General features: G+C 35.6%; 1 protein-coding gene across 2 annotated transcripts in view; it reads left to right on the top strand.

Moving 5' to 3' along the window:
- LOC132114778 (voltage-dependent R-type calcium channel subunit alpha-1E-like) overlaps nucleotides 1-18,522 on the top strand; it is a 132,714-nt gene that overhangs the window by 83,785 nt on the left and 30,407 nt on the right. Inside the window, exons 18-26 of one of the 2 annotated variants that reach the window (XM_059523098.1) lie at nucleotides 8,964-9,785; nucleotides 11,639-11,901; nucleotides 12,621-12,729; nucleotides 12,841-12,970; nucleotides 14,004-14,063; nucleotides 14,203-14,309; nucleotides 14,759-14,855; nucleotides 16,144-16,304; nucleotides 16,471-16,605. In XM_059523098.1, the coding sequence (XP_059379081.1) occupies nucleotides 8,964-9,785; nucleotides 11,639-11,901; nucleotides 12,621-12,729; nucleotides 12,841-12,970; nucleotides 14,004-14,063; nucleotides 14,203-14,309; nucleotides 14,759-14,855; nucleotides 16,144-16,304; nucleotides 16,471-16,605 (1,884 nt within the window). The remainder of the gene's footprint in view (nucleotides 1-8,963; nucleotides 9,786-11,638; nucleotides 11,902-12,620; nucleotides 12,730-12,840; nucleotides 12,971-14,003; nucleotides 14,064-14,202; nucleotides 14,310-14,758; nucleotides 14,856-16,143; nucleotides 16,305-16,470; nucleotides 16,606-18,522) is intronic. The other variant, XM_059523099.1, reaches the window with a different exon arrangement.

The raw sequence follows: 18,522 nt of genomic DNA, 5'->3' as shown, positions 1-18,522 counted from the left end.
GGTCAGCGAAGTGTGGCTGTTATTTGATTGGCTTAAGTAGACAGTGGGTGAAGTCTACGCATTTGTGTATTTGTCAGCGTCTTGACAAATGTGCACAGCGATCCACAAATGCACAGAAAGCCATTCACAAATACACAGCAAGCAATCCACAAATGCTTGCAGAGATCTACAAATGAACAGGATGCTATTCACAAAATTAATGCCAGGCAAAGTTGTTTATAACATAAAAATATATTTGTGATAATGTTTTTTTTATTTGCAAATCTCATATTTATTTGTGAATTTAATTAGTTTGTGAAACTCTTAAGATTTGTGGGTCTCATTCTATTTGTTTGTCAATATGTTTTTTTTTTTTTACATTTATTTATGAGTCATAATCTATTTATTTTGAATTATGCAACAATTCTATCTCCATACAGTCAGTTTCCCCATGAGATACACTCATATGAACCCCCACCCCAAATGTATCACGATTCGTTTAAAATATCAATCTTGTATCGTCACTTATTTTTATTGAATTTCAACCAGCTCATTTCATGCATCATTACATCACTACTAACAATTGGTTAAATTAGCAATTTTCCTTGCCTCTTAGTGGCAAATAGCACAAATAGCATCTTGTGTCATTCACACTATCATGTACAAGATGAGTCCATGTTCGTTTCGCTGTGAAACTGCACCTTTGATGAATATGTTAAGCGACTTTGTGATCTTCTTTTTTTTACATTCATTTGGTGGCTTAATGAGAGAAATATTGTGTTGCCACATTGAGTTCTGGAGAAAAAAATCATCCCAGCCTCCTAGATAAACTTCTAATGGTATGTTTCCCACTGTGATTAAAGTTTTTAGAGGATACATGAGAATTTTAGTACATAGTATATATCTTTCTGATTTAAAACATTAATTTACATCTCTTACATCATTCTTACAGTTTAAGTTGAATTGCAACATAATACATAATTTCTTGTAGTTGCTAGCCATTTGGAAATTTGATTTCCTCAAATCCAGTTTTTTATTCTCATTTGGTGCTTGGCAAATGTAATATTTGGACCCTGCGAAAACATTTCTTGTAATATATATATTTAGATACTTTTTTTTGGCATGCTTGCGATTTGAAATAACTAATAACCAATGTTTGTGATGAATGTTATTGTATAGAAAAGAGGCTTTACTGTCATTATTGTCATTATTGAGAGACGAATATAATACGTTTGCTGGATAATTACTGATAACAAAACCAAACAAACAATATTGTCTATGAGACAATGTAGGCCATGCCTTTGTCAGAATAAATTGGTATGATGTGAATACCACAGGGTCTCTTCTCTACTGCATTTTGGGAGATAATGTGAGAGAGCTGGTTGTTAGTGAACTCAGTCTGGAAATTGTGGCCTGTGGCATTTGGATCTTGCATGTTTACTTCAAAGTTAAAAAAGGCTGTTGCAGCATGTCTGATACTGCTTGACGAGAATTGGGAAATGAATGCATGCCTTCAGTTAGCATGAACACTATGGACGTTCCTACCTGCAAAATGCATTTGTATGACCAGGTGACTACTAAAGAAATAAATCAGGGTGCTCTCTTTTTCTAATATTGTGTGCTTATGCATATTGATCCCATTTTTATATGTCTTATATCTGTTATGTTTGTTTCTTACTGTCTCAGCATTTCAAAATGTTTCAGAATACTATATTTGTTGCTTCTTATCTACAACCTGAATTCCGGAAAAGTTGGGACGTTTTTTAAATTTTAATAAAATGAAAACTAAAAGACTTTCAAATCACATGAGCCAATGTTTTATTCACAATAGAACATAGATAACATAGCAAATGTTTAAACTGAGAAAGTTTACAATTTTATGCACAAAATGAGCTCATTTCAATTTTGATTTCTGCTATAGGTCTCAAAATAGTTGGGACGGGGCATGTTTACCATGGTGTAGCATCTCCTTTTCTTTTCAAAACAGTTTGAAGACGTCTGGGCATTGAGGCTATGAGTTGCTGGAGTTTTGCTGTTGGAATTTGGTCCCATTCTTGCCTTATATAGATTTCCAGCTGCTGAAGAGTTCGTGGTCATCTTTGACGTATTTTTCGTTTAATGATGCGCCAAATGTTCTCTATAGGTGAAAGATCTGGACTGCAGGCAGGCCAGGTTAGCACCCAGACTCTTCTACGACGAAGCCATGCTGTTGTTATAGCTGCAGTATGTGGTTTTGCATTGTCCTGCTGAAATAAACAAGGCCTTCCCTGAAATAGACGTTGTTTGGAGGGAAGCATATGTTGCTCTAAAACCTTTATATACCTTTCAGCATTCACAGAGCCTTCCAAAACATGCAAGCTGCCCATACCGTATGCACTTATGCACCCCCATACCATCAGAGATGCTGGCTTTTGAACTGAACGCTGATAACATGCTGGAAGGTCTCCCTCCTCTTTAGCCCGGAGGACACGGCGTCCGTGATTTCCAACAAGAATGTCAAATTTGGACTCGTCTGACCATAAAACACTATTCCACTTTGAAATAGTCCATTTTAAATGAGCCTTGGCCCACAGGACACGACGGCGCTTCTGGACCATGTTCACATATGGCTTCCTTTTTGCATGATAGAGCTTTAGTTGGCATCTGCTGATGGCACGGCGGATTGTGTTTACCAACAGTGGTTTCTGAAAGTATTCCTGGGCCCATTTAGTAATGTCATTGACACAATCATGCCGATGAGTGATGCAGTGTCGTCTGAGAGCCCGAAGACCACAGGCATCCAATAAAGGTCTCCGGCCTTGTCCCTTACGCACAGAGATTTCTCCAGTTTCTCTGAATCTTTTGATGATGTTATGCACTGTAGATTGAGATTTGCAAAGCCTTTGCAATTTGACGTTGAGGAACATTGTTTTTAAAGTTTTCCACAATTTTTTTACGCAGTCTTTAACAGATTGGAGAGCCTCTGCCCATCTTTACTTCTGAAAGACTTTGCTTCTCTAAGACAAAGCTTTTATAGCTAATCATGTTACAGACCTGATATCAATTAACTTAATTAATCACTAGATGTTCTCCCAGCTGAATCTTTTCAAAACTGCTTGCTTTTTTAGCCATTTGTTGCCCCCGTGCCAACTTTTTTGAGACCTGTAGCAGGCATTAAATTTTAAATGAGCTAATTAAGTGGATAAAAGTGTAAAATTTCTCAGTTTAAACATTTGCTACGTTATCTATGTTCTATTGTGAATAAAATATTGGCTCATGTGATTTGAAATTCCTTTAGTTTTCATTTTATTAAAATTTAAAAAACGTCCCAACTTTTCCGGAATTCGGGTTGTAATATATTTACCATCATGTTGTCATGTGACGCTTTGCTGCCGTGCTACACAGCCCAAAACTTAAAACATTTAGTTTATTATCAGCAATAGTACAAATACAACATGTTAAATGTTAAATATTATGTTAAATATAAAAATTGGCTGTAGTAGAGCATTGAAATGCTACTGAAAACAGTATTTGTCAGACTTTAGTCAATTACCTTTTTGGGCTGTGATGCTTGGCTTGTTTTGTCCTTGTTCTCGAAAGCACTAATGTCTTGTTTTCAACCAATCGCTCATTGATTACACGGACCACACAAGAGTACAAGTACCAGTAAGTAATAGTCTGTTTTATTTCAATTTTAACATTAAGCACCGCCTAATTTATCTATCTGGGTGAAGCTTTCTGTTCCACCATCTTTATCAAATGCCTGATTTCACATTTTCAAGTCTGATCTTTGGTTGGAATTTTATTTCTTGCAATTATAGTTCCTACACTCTTTTTTTCTCTCTCCATTCTGGATCAGCTCTATTTCCAGTTTTTCTGTTTCGTTTTACACTTTGATATTGCAACTCTATCCAGTTGTTTTCCATCTCTGCTGTCCTTAAAAGCTGGACCTTGAATTCCTGTCACACAAAAATACAAAGTCATGAAAATAAGAATTAATGGACCCTTTCTACCACGTGTTATAGAATACCTGTTAACAGCAGTTTGTTAAATATTTTGCCCACAGATAATTCAGTTCTCATATTCAGCTACCCTGCTGACCTGACCAGTACGCCTGGTCACAATGATGTTGTTTTTTTTGATGCCGGTGCTCTACATATTTCTTAACTAGTAAGATGTACTTGTTGAACAAGCTGTCAACTGAATGGTCTGAAAGCCAGTGGTTCTCAACTGGTGGGTCGCAGGTTTGCTCGGGTATACACTATATACATTATGTATTTAGAATGTCAATATAAATAGGCTTTTCAAAATTTAATCTTTCAGTGGTGAGTTTAAAATATTCTAGCAGTCCCCCCAGAATGATTTTTTTTTAAGGCGACTGTTATTTTAGAACGTTTCCCCTTACTGTTTCCATGATGGCACGTAATGCATGTCACGTGACACACCGCGGCCACAATAACACTGTATGACAGATGGATGTCTTATTTCATTTTCCTTTTTTATTTAAAATATTCACAAACTTGCGTACCATGTCATGAACAATCAGATATTCCAATTCACAAATATGTGTAAATGAGTGTGTTTTCTTGTTTAAAAATCTTTCTAAATGATCTTGAGCATGATCTGCCAGTTCAGAGAGTCCTGTCAGTCAGATTTACAGTACGTGAATTCACCAGTTTCTCCCGAAATACAAGTAATATATGGCCAATGAACTGGGAGAAAAATAGAGGGAACTTTACAGTTACTTCGGCTATGTGTATCTGATATGAACTGAAATCAGAAATAGAACTGAAATAGAAATCCCATATGTGGGACTATAAACTGTAAAAAAAAAAAGATGGATGACAAGTCTCCTTTTCCTTCCAATATAGAAAAGTGAAGCCAAATCATCTCAGTATGGCCGCTGCCATCTTGAGTAAATGACATCATTTGGAGCCAGAATCTGCGCAGTAGAGATTAGTTTCGAGCCAGAGTCCGACCAAAAACATCTTTGGGCTTTGTGTGTTTTTTACAATGAATTATAAATCCATTGAAATTCTAGATACATTTAGAAACCAAACATTGAAACTGCAAAGATAAAAAGTTAAACTAAAAGTACATTTAAATTTTTACATAATGATGGACCAAAACAGCTCATTCAAGCAATAATAAATGTCAATGTTTTATAATTTTTTGAGAAGCAAAGAAAGAAACAAACAATAAATCAACTGATACATTCTGATGTTAAGGACATTTTTTTTTTGATATATATGAAGAATTCGCTTCCAAAATGCAATAAGCACATTTTTAAAAAAGAGTTTCCGACAAAATCATTATTGTCTCTGGTTGGTATTGAAAAGTCAATTTTTTAATATTACGCTAAATGTGATATTCGCTGAGTTATTAGATAATGTTTTCTCCCTTTTTTCCAAACCGCTGCAGAATTCAATATATTCTCTCAACCAATCACAGCGCACCATTCCACGCACTCTAAACCATAATGGCGGTGCTTTGAATACACCCGGCATCCTAGTTTTCCTCATCTACTTTGTATTTTGTGATCAACAAACAAGGACTGTACGATAAATCGCATGTGATTGTCATGTGCATCTCGTCAGTAAAGCCGGTTCTGTGATTAATAGTACCAGTAAATCTCCATCACGTGCTTTTAGATGGAGCGGCATTAAAGTAAACATACTTACATTCTGTGAGTATTTTAGTCTACTCTCCCAGGATCAGGAAACAGTCCTCCATAAAATGTGTTGCACACATCTTAATATTAATATCACGTTAGACCACCGAAATTCCAAAATGACATTTCCCTTACTATTAACTTCCAAAGGTACATTCATCTTTACCATGTTACATACATTTAGTTGACTAGTGCTATGTGCTGTATTAATAAAAACATAAATGGCATTAATAAAACACACTAACTGATCTACAGCTCTGTGTATGAAATGCTGCTTCATCTGAAAACATGTGATGGAGATTTACCAACACTATTAATCAGTTTTTTTTAGTAATTTTTTAATTAATCACAGAATTGGCTTTACTGACAAGATGTGCATGACAATCACATGCGATTTATCATGCAGTCCTTGTTTGTTGATCACAAAGTAGATGAGGAAAACTAGGATTCCAGGGTGTTTAGAGCATCACCATTACTGTCTAGAGTGCGTGGAATGGTGCGTTGTGATTGGTTGAGCAGATATATCGCATTCTGCAGAGAAGGGAGACTTGTGTTTCTCACAGTTTGGAAAAAAGGTAGAAAACATGACCTAATAACTCAGCAAGTATAGCATTTTGCATCAAATTAAAAATGTACTTTTCAATATCGACCAGATACAGTACTGATTTTGGACGAAACTTTTTTTTAAATGTCGTTTATCGCATTTTGGAACCAAATTCTTTATCTATCTATCTATCTATATATATATATATATATATATATATAAGGGGTGGCACGGTACATGAAAAAACACCCGAACCGTTCGGTTCGCTTGTCACGGTAAAACGCATACACAATGTAGCCCCGTGCTCAGTTTCGTTTCGCCTCAGACAGTTTCGCGCAAACATACAAATAGACAGTACAAGTGGAGTAAGGAGTGCTGCAGAAATGACAAGTGGAGGAGATAATTGAAGGCTGCCCGGAGTTGGCGGATGCGCCCGTGTCGTTAATCCAGTGGGTGGGAACATTTTGGATTTCATGTTACTTACGATGACAACGGAAATAAAACAGTAGATAGAACTGCGGCTGTTTGCAAGCATTGTGCAAAATGCATTCAATATGCTAATGGAAACACTAATATGACAGTTCATTTGAGAAGACATCACACGCCAATGTGTTGTTAAGCATAAACGAGAGCACCGGTTAGGAAACAACTTCTACTGTCCGCAGCATTTGATAAGTCGGACAGGGCAATAGCAATAACTAAATTATTGTGGATGTTTATAGCAAAATATATGCAACAGCGTAATTGAGTGTGAAGGATTTCGTCGGCTGATGAATGTACTCGAGCCGCGGTATAATATTCCCTCTCGCCGACACTTCGGCACCACTGTAATTCCAAAACTGTATGACGAGACACGAGGAGAAATTTTAAAAGAATTGTCCGACACAGCCCACGTAGCTCTCACTACAGAAAGACCTCCAGGGCCACTGAAAGTTTCCTCACTGTGACCGTTCGGAGTGGGAAATGAGTAGCTGCGTTTTTGATAGCCAGCATTTTTGTTTTTAATATTTAAATATATACAGCTGCACTTTAATCTCTAGTTTCCAAATACTGTAATTTAATTTCAAGTGAAAGAAATGTATCCTCACTCTCAGGGAATAGAAGCATCGTTTATACTATTTTTGTGTTAAGATGGTTAAACTTATGCTTGACTTTATGATTATGGCTTTTGCTATTGTTATATCCTCATTATATTATGTTATTACATTATATTATATATTTATGTTTAAAGTATTTTGACTTGTTTAAAAGACAGAGCTTTAAGAGTTCCTCTCTTTTTCTTAATTTTATTTTTATTTTATTTTTTGTAAGAGCTACACTGAAGTTGGCAGTTTGATAAATTCAAGTTAATTTTAATCTTTGTGTGCTAAAAAGGCACAAGTTCTTGTAGAGATAACCATACACATTCTCCTTTTTTTGCCAAATAAACGAAAAGCATGTCATCATCAATGTCTTCTTTCTTGCTGTATCAAAATCTCACCTAGCTTTTACTCAAGAGATGGTCCCAATAATGTGCTTAAAGTCAAGTCAAATTCAGTTAATGCATGATTACATATAAAAAAAAAAATTTATACTGTATCCTAAATTGTGGATAATTAAGCTATATATCATATGCTGAAGGAAATTTCTGGAGTGTTAAAGATTAAAAGAAATGATAACAACAAAAACCGTACAGAACCGAAAACCGTGACCCTAAAACCATGATACGAACCGAACCGTGGGTTTTGTGAACCGTGCCACCGCTAATATATATATATCAAGTACTGTGCAAATGTCTTAGGCCACTAGTATTTTCACCAGCAAAAATGGTTTTAAGTCAGTTTTTTTCTATCTTTTGCTGTAGTGTGTCAGTAGTAAATATCAGTTTACATTTCCAAACATTATTTTTGCCATTAATTGTAATAATCCAGTGAGATTTGTGTTTGCACAAGGAGTCTGACAACACCCAGTGCTCCACACAGAGATCTGATCTCATCATCATCCAGTCTGTCTGGAATGCCATGAAGAAACAGAACAAACTAAGACAGACTAAATGTCATGTAATAAATGGCAATGTCTACAAGACACTTCACGAAACCTACATGCAAAGCTACCTAAAAAAATTTGCAAGTGCACCTAGGACAAAAGCATAGTGTGGTCACACCAAATGTTGATTTAATTTAGTTAAGTTAATAGAAGTTAATTAATAAAATCTATTTATGGCTTTATTTTGACAGCATCCTCCCTTTACAGCATTTTTACACAAATGCCTAAAACTTTGCACAGTACTGTAGCTTTGCAGGTTTCTTGAAGCGTTTTGGAGAAATTGCCACAGTTCTTCTGGAATTAGTCCGTCTCAGTTTGTTCTGTTTCTTCATGGAATTCCAGACAGACTGGATGATAATGAGATCAGATCTCTGTGTGGAGCACTGGCTGCTGTCAGACTCCTTGTGCAAAAATAAAAATATGTTTGGAAATGTAAACTGATATTTCCTACTGACACACTACAGCAAAACATAGAAATAACTGACTTAAAACCATTTTTTGTTGGTGAAAATACTAGGACTAAGACTTTTGCACAGTACTGTATATATATTTTATGCAGTCTTTTCTCTCACTTGATGTCCGATGCAATATAGAGCCCTGATGCGAAACCAACTGAGAACCACTGGACTAAGTTGGTCTTTTCGGAAGGGTAGAAAGGGTTTTGATCTGCTTACGAGCAATAATGTTTTTGTTGTGGCATGGCTGTTTATAAACATTTAGTTTGCCATCCAGTCTTATTGTGTGTCCTTTCTCTTTTTTCCTCAGGAGGAGGAGAAGGCCCTACCTGTACAGGAGGCGTGCAATTCACCGGAGCCGTGCGGCCTACTCCTTTGAGGATTCAGAGAGTCTGGCTGATCCTCGTCCACTCAATGCCTCTAACTCTTTCATGTCCAGGAGAGAGAGAAGGAGGAGACTGACCATGTCAGTTTGGGAGCAGAGGACCAGCCAGTTGCGCCGACACAGACAGATGTCAAGCCGTGAGATCCTTTTCAGCAGCCCCAGTGAGGAGCATGATGGACCACTTGCCTGCCTTCACCAGAAGAAGCCTGGGATATCTCCGTCTAACAGCAAGCGTGGAACCACAACAACCACCACGATGCCGGAGGCTTCCTTAGAGCCACCCATGGCTATGGACATGCCCTTGGATGAGCAAGGTCTGTGCATTCCTATTCCTGAACCCCCTTTAGCTATTCCAATACCTGAGCCACCAATGTCTGTGGACATATCCCTCCCTGAACCCCCAGTGAAGCTGAACCTACCCCTAACAGAGCTGTCTGAATCAAAGACCTCACCCGAGGGCACTCTGGACATCAACAACCATTGCCCCAGACTGAATGGAAACAGGCGTCAGCGGGCAGTCCGTAAGTACAGGCCTCCCGCGATGGGGGACACGCTGACCCCAGATATGGGGCCCAGGCCTCGGCGTCCACGTCACCGTGAACCTCAAACAGATCCCAGGGCTCAAGAAACAAAACAAGGAGATGGTGGTGTTGACAGTAGAGAACAAAGGCCATGGAAAGATGGAGATGAAAAGGATTCAAAGAATGATGGACAGATCCTTCCAGATGGCAGGATGCTTGAACAGAGGTAGTTTAATTATTTATTTTGATTTATACAGTACAGACCAAAAGTTTAGAAACATTACTATTTTGAAAGAAGTTTCTTCTGCTCATCAAGCCTGCATTTATTTGATCAAAAATACAGAAAAAAATGCAATATTGTGATATATTATTACAATTTAAAATAATTGTTTTTAAATGTATTATACTTTAAATTATCATTTATTTCTGTGATGCAAAGCTGAATTTTTAGGATCATTATCACATGATCCTTTAGAAATTATTCTAATATGATGATTCATTATCAAAGTTGGAAACAGTTCTGCTGCTTAATATTTTTTCAGAACATGTGATACTTTTTTAGGATACTTTGATGAATAAAAAGAAAAACAAAGAAAAAAAAGAAGCTATGTTTTTAAAATATAAATATTTTGTAATAACAATATACACTACTGGTCAGTAATTTGGGGTCAGTAATTTTTTTTCTTTCTTTTTTTTTAATAAAATCAATACTTTTATGCAGCAAGGATGTGTTAAATTGATAAAAAGTGATAGTAAAGAAAATATATTATTAGAATATATATTATTAGAATTTTTTTTATTTTGAATAAATGCAGTTCTTTTTAACCTTTTATTCATCAAATATATTAGACAGCAGAACTGTTTCCAACACTCATAATAAATCAGAATATTAGAATGATTTCTAAATGATCATGTGATAGACTGGATGTTACATGTGACACTGAAGGCTGGAGTAATGATGCTGAAAATTCAGCTTTGCATCACAGGAATAAATTATTTTTTAAAAGTATATTCAAATAGAAAACTATTATTTTAAGTTGTAATAATATTTCACAATATTACTGTTTTTTCTGTATGTTTGATCTAATAAATGCAGGCTTGATAAGCAGAAGAAACTTCTTTCAAAAACATTAAAAATAGTAATGTTTCCAAACTTTTGGTCTGTACTGTATAATTGTATCACTTTACATACACAACTGTTCAAAAGTTTGATGATAGTATTTTATTTATCTAAAGAAAAGTATTATTTGTAGGTAACACTTTAGAATAGGTAACACCTATTAGTTGCTTATTAGCATGCATATTACTAGAATATTATAGTTAATAGTTAACAAGTGTTACCTATTCTAAAGTGTTACCATTTTTATTAATCAAAATATGAATTAAATATAATCAATATGAATATAACGTTATACATATATGGGTTATTCTACTATTATAGTCATGTATTTAACTGCATGTGTGCTCAAATATATGAGGAGCTACTAAGAGAGAACATGTGATCTTGTGCTGACATGAAATAAACTGAGACCTCTTTGCATTATTATTATGCTGACATGAGGAGATATAGACTAGCCATAAGTGGCCTGAATGATATGTATTGTTTATGGAAACCTATATAAAAAGTGTGCAGGCAGAGACATGAGAGATTTTCTGCAGGGTCTCTCGGCTTAGTTATTTTTTTATAATAAATTCTATCTTCTGGCATCAAAACCTCAAGTCTTTGAAAGTGATTTCTCAGAGAAACGATGAAGACTGGAGTTATGGCTGCTGAAAATTCAGCTTTGCCATGTAAAACAAACATGAATGTCATGTTAACCACATAACCTATTTTATTCATAAATAAAAAGCTGCTGTTCCAAAACCCATTAGAAGTTTGTGAGGAAGCTAGTTCATTGGCCTTCCAGGATGATTTACAAATTGACATCATGACTGGACAGCTCTATTCACATCACATCATGGTGACAGTTTATATTAATTTCAAATATATCTATCAAATTTTTTTTTGGCCAAGTACACAATATTCTTTGTTGGAGTACTGGAGAGAGAAATTCTGCTATATTTTCTCCCCTTCCACAGGCAGAACAAACCAGACAACTCTGAATCATCAGAAACCAAACCAACCAATTCCCCTCGCAAAATACCACCTCAGGACTCAGAACCTGCAACTCTACAGCTCACTGACAGCACACTCCAGCAGTCCCCACAGGTAACTTTGGGTGCCGGCGAGACAGATAATAACAACCACGGATGCTTGAATCAGGATAAGTCCTCCTTCAACACCAGCATCATGACAGAGGTCACCGACACTCGGCTATCCATGGAGCTGACCTCCATTACAGGTTTGAGCATCCCTGCACCTCTGATGATAAGACCTGCTAGACTGACTGTTGTTAGTGCTGGATTGGTGCTGATCTAGCTACAGGAGACCAAAACCAAACTGTGCACTAGAAATGACATGGCCATAAACATGCTCTTTTTGGTGAAGCTAAAGAAGAAAATTTTGCTGGTAAAGCTGTTTAAAAAAATCCTAATAGTCACACAATGAGCTTCTTTCTTAGATTTGACTTGTGACTTTGACTCCATTGTATTTCTAATGCTCAAAAAGGACAGTCTTATATTTTTTTCATAAAGATTTTTAGCAAATGAATTATTTTATATATTCCAATACATTCTATAGAAGGGATCTATATTACTTAATATAATTCAATATTATAATAATATAATATCATATAAGTATATCTTCATAATCTACATAATGTTCATCCTATATAATATCAATGCAATAGCTATATTAGTAATACTGTGCAACAAGCTCATAGTTATCTTCATTTAATGAGTTGAATATACTGAGTTGAAATAAACATAAAAATAACAAAAAATAACAATAAGAAAATGTTATTTCCAATGAAGTTTCACTCATCTCACTACAGTATCTGTAATACTTTTGTGCAACAAACTCTCAGCTTTCTTCTTTTACTGAGTTATGCTAAGTTGAAGTAAACATAAAGATCCATCATGTGAAAGCTCCCAATTTCTAATATATACATGGATTTTACAGGTAATAGTAAAGACATAGAGGCCTTAAAACCAGAGAAAGAAGATGAAACCCCAGATGCACCAGAAGCCCCTCCACCTGTCAGCATGTTCATCTTCAAACCCAGCAACCCGTAAGGCTGAATGTTTATGTAGCCAGAGCTGTATTCTATATTTGATTAATATTTTATCACTTCATTTCTCGTTTTTTTCTATTTTACATTTTCTATTTTACTTTTTCACAGGGTCCGCAGGGCCTGCCACTATATTGTCAATCTTCGTTATTTTGAGATGTCAATCCTTCTTGTGATCGCCGCCAGCAGTATCTCCTTGGCTGCTGAAGACCCTGTCAACACTAATTCGGACAGGAACAAAGTAAGACTTCCCCTACATTACCATGTGTCCATTTTTCAAAAATTGTGTATACAACACCCATATGCAAACAGTTCTGCTACAGTTCTTGGATGGTCTAAATTAGAAGTGCATTTATATTTTATTAAGTGCTTCTAAGGAAACTTATATACATTGATTATCGTTAACTTAGTTAATTTACCCATTATCCATCATTAGCTGTCATTAATATTTCTGGGTAATTCTCATGTTCTGCAGTATGAAAGGCTGTATCTAGAACTATTGTAAACAGTAATTTCCTAATACTTTTATAATGCATGCAAGTTTCATTTCATATTTCATATTAAATGACATACTTAATGGAATATTGTGATTTTAAAAAAATTATTTGTCACAGTAAAAAAAAAATGCTGACCTAACATTTGTCATAATGCATACATAGGAAATTTTATATAAAAATGTTGATTTAAAAACTCCCAAGTGTCATTACAAATTAAATATCTGTCTGTTACTTTAAACAAATAAAAAATAAATAATTTATTTCCATGTACAATCTTTCAAATCATTTTTGATAATATAAATAAATACACAGTAGATAGATGTTTGAGTTTTTTTGGCTCTGATGATGTTGCTCCCTGCTGGTGTAGAAGTGTTTGGCATTTTTTTGCAAGCTAATAGAAAAGGTTTTAAATTTCCCTAGTGACAGTGCACCAGCTGTAGAAAACCACAGCTAATTACATGCTAAGACTCTTTCAGTAATAGATGATGAGATCTTGTGTCTATGTAAATGAATTACAAAAACTATGTTTTAGATGCTGAAGAAGAAGCCTATTTCCCTTTTAGAAATGCACAAACTTGTATTTAAATCTATACAGTAAGGGTAATGTTAGTGCTGTGACTTTGTTGGTAGATCCATCATGAGAATATCAACATTCTGGCTTGTTCAAATTTAGCAGTCAATGGCAAGCGGTGCTAATGTCTCTTAAGTCTCTTGTAATTGTGTGTTTGCTAATGCTGACATTGTAATGATTTTTGGATTATTGTCTTTGTGTAATAGGTGCTGCGCTATTTTGATTATGTATTCACTGGTGTCTTCACATTTGAAATGATAATCAAGGTAAGTTCATGGATTGTTCTGGTTTTAATGTATGTTCCTCAGTTTGCAAAATTAAACTTTTGGGTCACGAGTCCAACTCTCTAAGAATTAGGCCACGACTTCCATTGTCAATGATATGTTGTTATCATATCTTTCTCAGATGATTGAGCAGGGTTTGATCTTACACGATGGCTCCTATTTCCGTGACCTGTGGAACATTCTGGACTTCATAGTCGTGGTGGGAGCTCTGGTGGCCTTTGCGCTTACGTAAGTCAGATGAATGACCAAGTGTAATTTAGCATTTTGTTGTTAAAGCTGAAACATATGGATGAAGCTTTTTAGGAGCATTGCTCAAATGTGTTGTTATTCATCTTCAAATTCCATTAATGATGTGTGATACCTACATGACTTATGTGAGCAAAACATTCAGACATTTCAAATTCTTGACAAATATTGATGTTAGTTGATGCTCTCTTTACTGTGTTGTGAGTGTAAAACACTTCTTTGTTCATTGAGAAGCACTTTGATTCAGAATGCCTGTCTGTTTCTCATTTTTTTCTCTGTGGCTCACGGTATCTGGCAGGAATGTGATGGGGTAAACACATTCTCTAGTGATTTTGCGCCATATAATAATAATGTGTGTGTGTTTTTATTTGTACATGAGAAATAGGACAGTTTTTTGATTGTTTAGTTACAAATGTTTTCATGCTATACAGGAGTAACACAGGAAGAGACATTAAAACCATCAAATCACTCCGAGTTCTTAGAGTATTGAGGCCTCTTAAGACTATTAAAAGACTTCCCAAACTCAAGGTATGTGAACATGAAAGGAATACACAACTGTTCAAAAGTCAGGGATCAAAAGGTTTGATTGTTTGTTTTGAAAGAAATGAATACTTGTATTCTTTATGAATGCATTAAATTGATCAAACATGACAGTAAAGCGTTCCACAAGATTTCTATTTCAAATAAATGCTGTTTTAACTTCCTATTCATCAAAGAATCCAAAAAAGCTGTTCATCAGTAGCTTTATTCAGCTATTCATTTATTCATCAAAGAATCCTATAAAGCTCTTTCTGATTCTAAAAAGAATTATCACAGTTTCCACAAAAGTATTAAGCAGCACTCCTTTTTTTAAACATTGATAATAATAAGAGATGTTTCTTGAGCAACAAATGAGCATAGTAGAATTATTTCTGAAGGATCGATGTTTTTACTGTAACTTTGATCAAATAAATTCAGCTTTGGTCAGCATAAGAGGTTTCTTTCAAAAATAAAGATTTTTGAAAATCTTTTTGACCCCTGCATGTGTGTGTGTGTAGGTACAAATCTTTGTTGAATTGTAAAAAATTACTGGATTAGGCTATTAGTTGAATACATGATTAGTCGAACAGTATGTGTGTGTGTCTACGTTGTTCATTATTGAATTATTTGAAATTGATTATTTGACAAATGTGGTCAGCAAAGCAGCAGAACAAGAACAAATTGGAGGGAAGGTGATGAAACTCTTTTGACATGTGTGAAAAGACTGCATTAGTATTTTTAGTTCCCAGTCCTCACAGTCTGACAGAGCTTTCTCTCTGTGTGTGTGTGTGTGTGTGTGTGTGTGTGTGTGTGTGTGTGTGTGTGTGTGTGTAAGAGCCAGCAATGTGTGGAAAAAAGAGGCAAAGTGATAAAGTGTGAGAGACAGATTTAAGAGACAGAAGGACAACTGCTTTTCTAAAGTAGAGCAAAGTTCATTAGAGACTTAAGTGTTGCAAATATCTCAGCTGGGAAAATATAGCTTTTTTAACTGCTTTAAATTAACCATTACAATAACACTTAGCACAACTGTCAACTGAAATATTTATAATATCACCAAAGAATGGTCAAATAAGTCTGTTTTACTGTACATTCACATATTTTTGTCATATTTTTGTGCATGCATAATTTCATTTACAACACTGAAATAAAATATGAATACAAAAACAAAAACAAACAAACAAAAGTTGAAGTACTAAAATTACAAAAATAATAACAATATAATAATAAAGTTATAACAATAACAAATTATAAAATTGTCATTCTCTCTCATTGTTCTTTCTCTCCTTTTGATTTGCAGGCTGTGTTTGACTGTGTGGTCACATCACTAAAGAATGTCTTCAACATCCTCATTGTCTACAAGCTCTTTATGTTCATATTTGCAGTAATTGCAGTGCAACTTTTCAAAGGGAAATTTTATTACTGTACCGACAGTTCCAAGGACACAGAAGATGAGTGCAAGTGGGTGTCCATTACATCTTCAATATAAATTCTAAATGTGCTTTTTTAAAACTGCTCAGATATTATTCAAAACTAAGAAGACTTTAGAAAATGTCTTTGCTGCTATGAATAGAATAATTAAATTTTAGTTTATTATCTGGAAAATGTTTTTCTTAATGTTTTATAGGGGTTACTACATTGACTATGACAAAGACAAGAAAAAGGAGAAACGAGAGTGGAAGAGACGTGATTTTCATTATGATAATGTCATCTGGGCTTTGTTGACTCTCTTCACTGTATCCACTGGGGAAGGGTGGCCGCAGTAAGAGCAAACTTTATTAAATATTTTTTCACACTGTATCATTTTGACACACTTATTAACACCTTAAGAAGATTAACATTCTACTTAACACTTTTCTAGAAGCTGTGCTTATATTTGCATATTCAGAAACACCCATTTTCACCTTCTAGAGCAGTGCTTCTCAACCTTTTTTACTACAAGGCTCCTCTCCATATCAATACTGAAATGCAAGGATATTTTTTCAAAAACATCGCTGCAGACATTCTTTACAACTTAAAAGTACTAACTCTGCTCAGTTAACTAAACACACCAAAGTACAAATGAAAAATAAAAATGAATGTGTGGGTTGACATCACCAGTGAACAGTTCCTCTATCAGAACAAGCAGTTGTGTCTATGTTAAGAAAGTCTGATGCCCATATGTACATAAACACCAATGATTCTCACAAACTTCTCCAAAAAACACTTCTTCAATGAGCATCCATTATTAAACACTCACAGTACATTAATTTTGAAAACTGTGAGAATATACTGTATTTTTGTTTGTGCATCAATAATAACAGATTTGCATGCGTCTAATGTATGACTCTTGTATGTCACTGTACTTTGATTACGGTCATCATTAATCAAAACTTTACTAGTGCGACACTGGTTTGTTTCATTCAACCAAGAGCTATAAATTGTGCATCATATGCTCCTGCAATGGTTGGGTGTTTTGAACTGCTGTTTGTAGCAGGTAATCCTCATCATCTGTATTTCACACAGCATGAAAAGAAATGGCTTGGACTGCTCCAAAACAATCACAGAATACATAGGAGAGAGATGATGCTTTGTTTATGTTTTAATTTAATATATAAATTGTAAAATTAATGAATTATATGAATAATTTATCTAATGGCCTCGCTGGAGAATCAGTGAAGCACCATAGTGGGCCACAGCCCTTTCTCGTTGAGAACCACTATAGAAGAGACAATTTACAGAGATTTTGGCTGATTTGATTACCCTCAACAATTAAACTGCTCCCATCCCTTCTACCTCACCCCCTTTCTAAATGCCCCCTAAAGGGCCCAATATACTTCAAGTGAAATCGAAGAACAAAATTATGTGATGTCAAAATCCGGCAAAAACGAAGTTTGTTTTGGGAGTTCGAAATGGCTTGCCAAAGCAAATTTTGGAAAAAGTTAATTCAGGCTGTAAAACATCTTCGTACTACCATTGGTCTGTGACAATTGCGTGATAGGAGGTAGGTGCTGAGGCTCCGCTTTCTTTCAGAAGGAAATCTTCTCTTGGTTCAATCGTCTATTGAGTCCTATATATTCGATAACAGTATACCAGTAACGTGCGGTGAAATCTTGTCATGGGTAGGCTGTGACCTATCAATGTGTGGAATATATGTTCATATATTCATTCAGTTAATTTAGCAACCCAAGTTCATTTTAGGCATCATCAGATCGCTGCCTGCATTCAGCAAAGTCAGTCATGTGAGGCTAATGCACAATCAAATATAATAATCAAATTAATGGACACATCTATCTTATGACTTATACAACAAACAAATGTTTTGTGCGGGACACAGAGAAGGAGGCGGTGCGGCAGCCTAGTCACTCCATCAAAATGCGCAAATGCGCACAGACAGCTACGGCGCACACACACACACACACACACACTTTTGGTCTGGTGACGGCGCACCAGGCTACAGTCAGAAAACATTGCGTCAGCAGTACAGCTTTAAAGTACAAAAACAGCTTATTCGCTCCTACAAACTGCTAGGCGCACACACCGACACGCAAGTATACTAGATGCTAGTATTCGGGAAGCGCGCGGATTGAGTGAGAGCGAGTAGATCACGTGACATGAAGCAAGCTCGGTCTCTGCCTCAATGTTGATAATTCAAGACAGCATGAGAACTGACTGCGCATGCGCAAATCTACATAAACTA

The sequence above is a fragment of the Carassius carassius genome, chromosome 34, assembly GCF_963082965.1.
Source record: "Carassius carassius chromosome 34, fCarCar2.1, whole genome shotgun sequence".
Taxonomy (NCBI): domain Eukaryota; kingdom Metazoa; phylum Chordata; class Actinopteri; order Cypriniformes; family Cyprinidae; genus Carassius; species Carassius carassius.
This window is presented reverse-complemented; position numbering and strand designations above follow the sequence as displayed.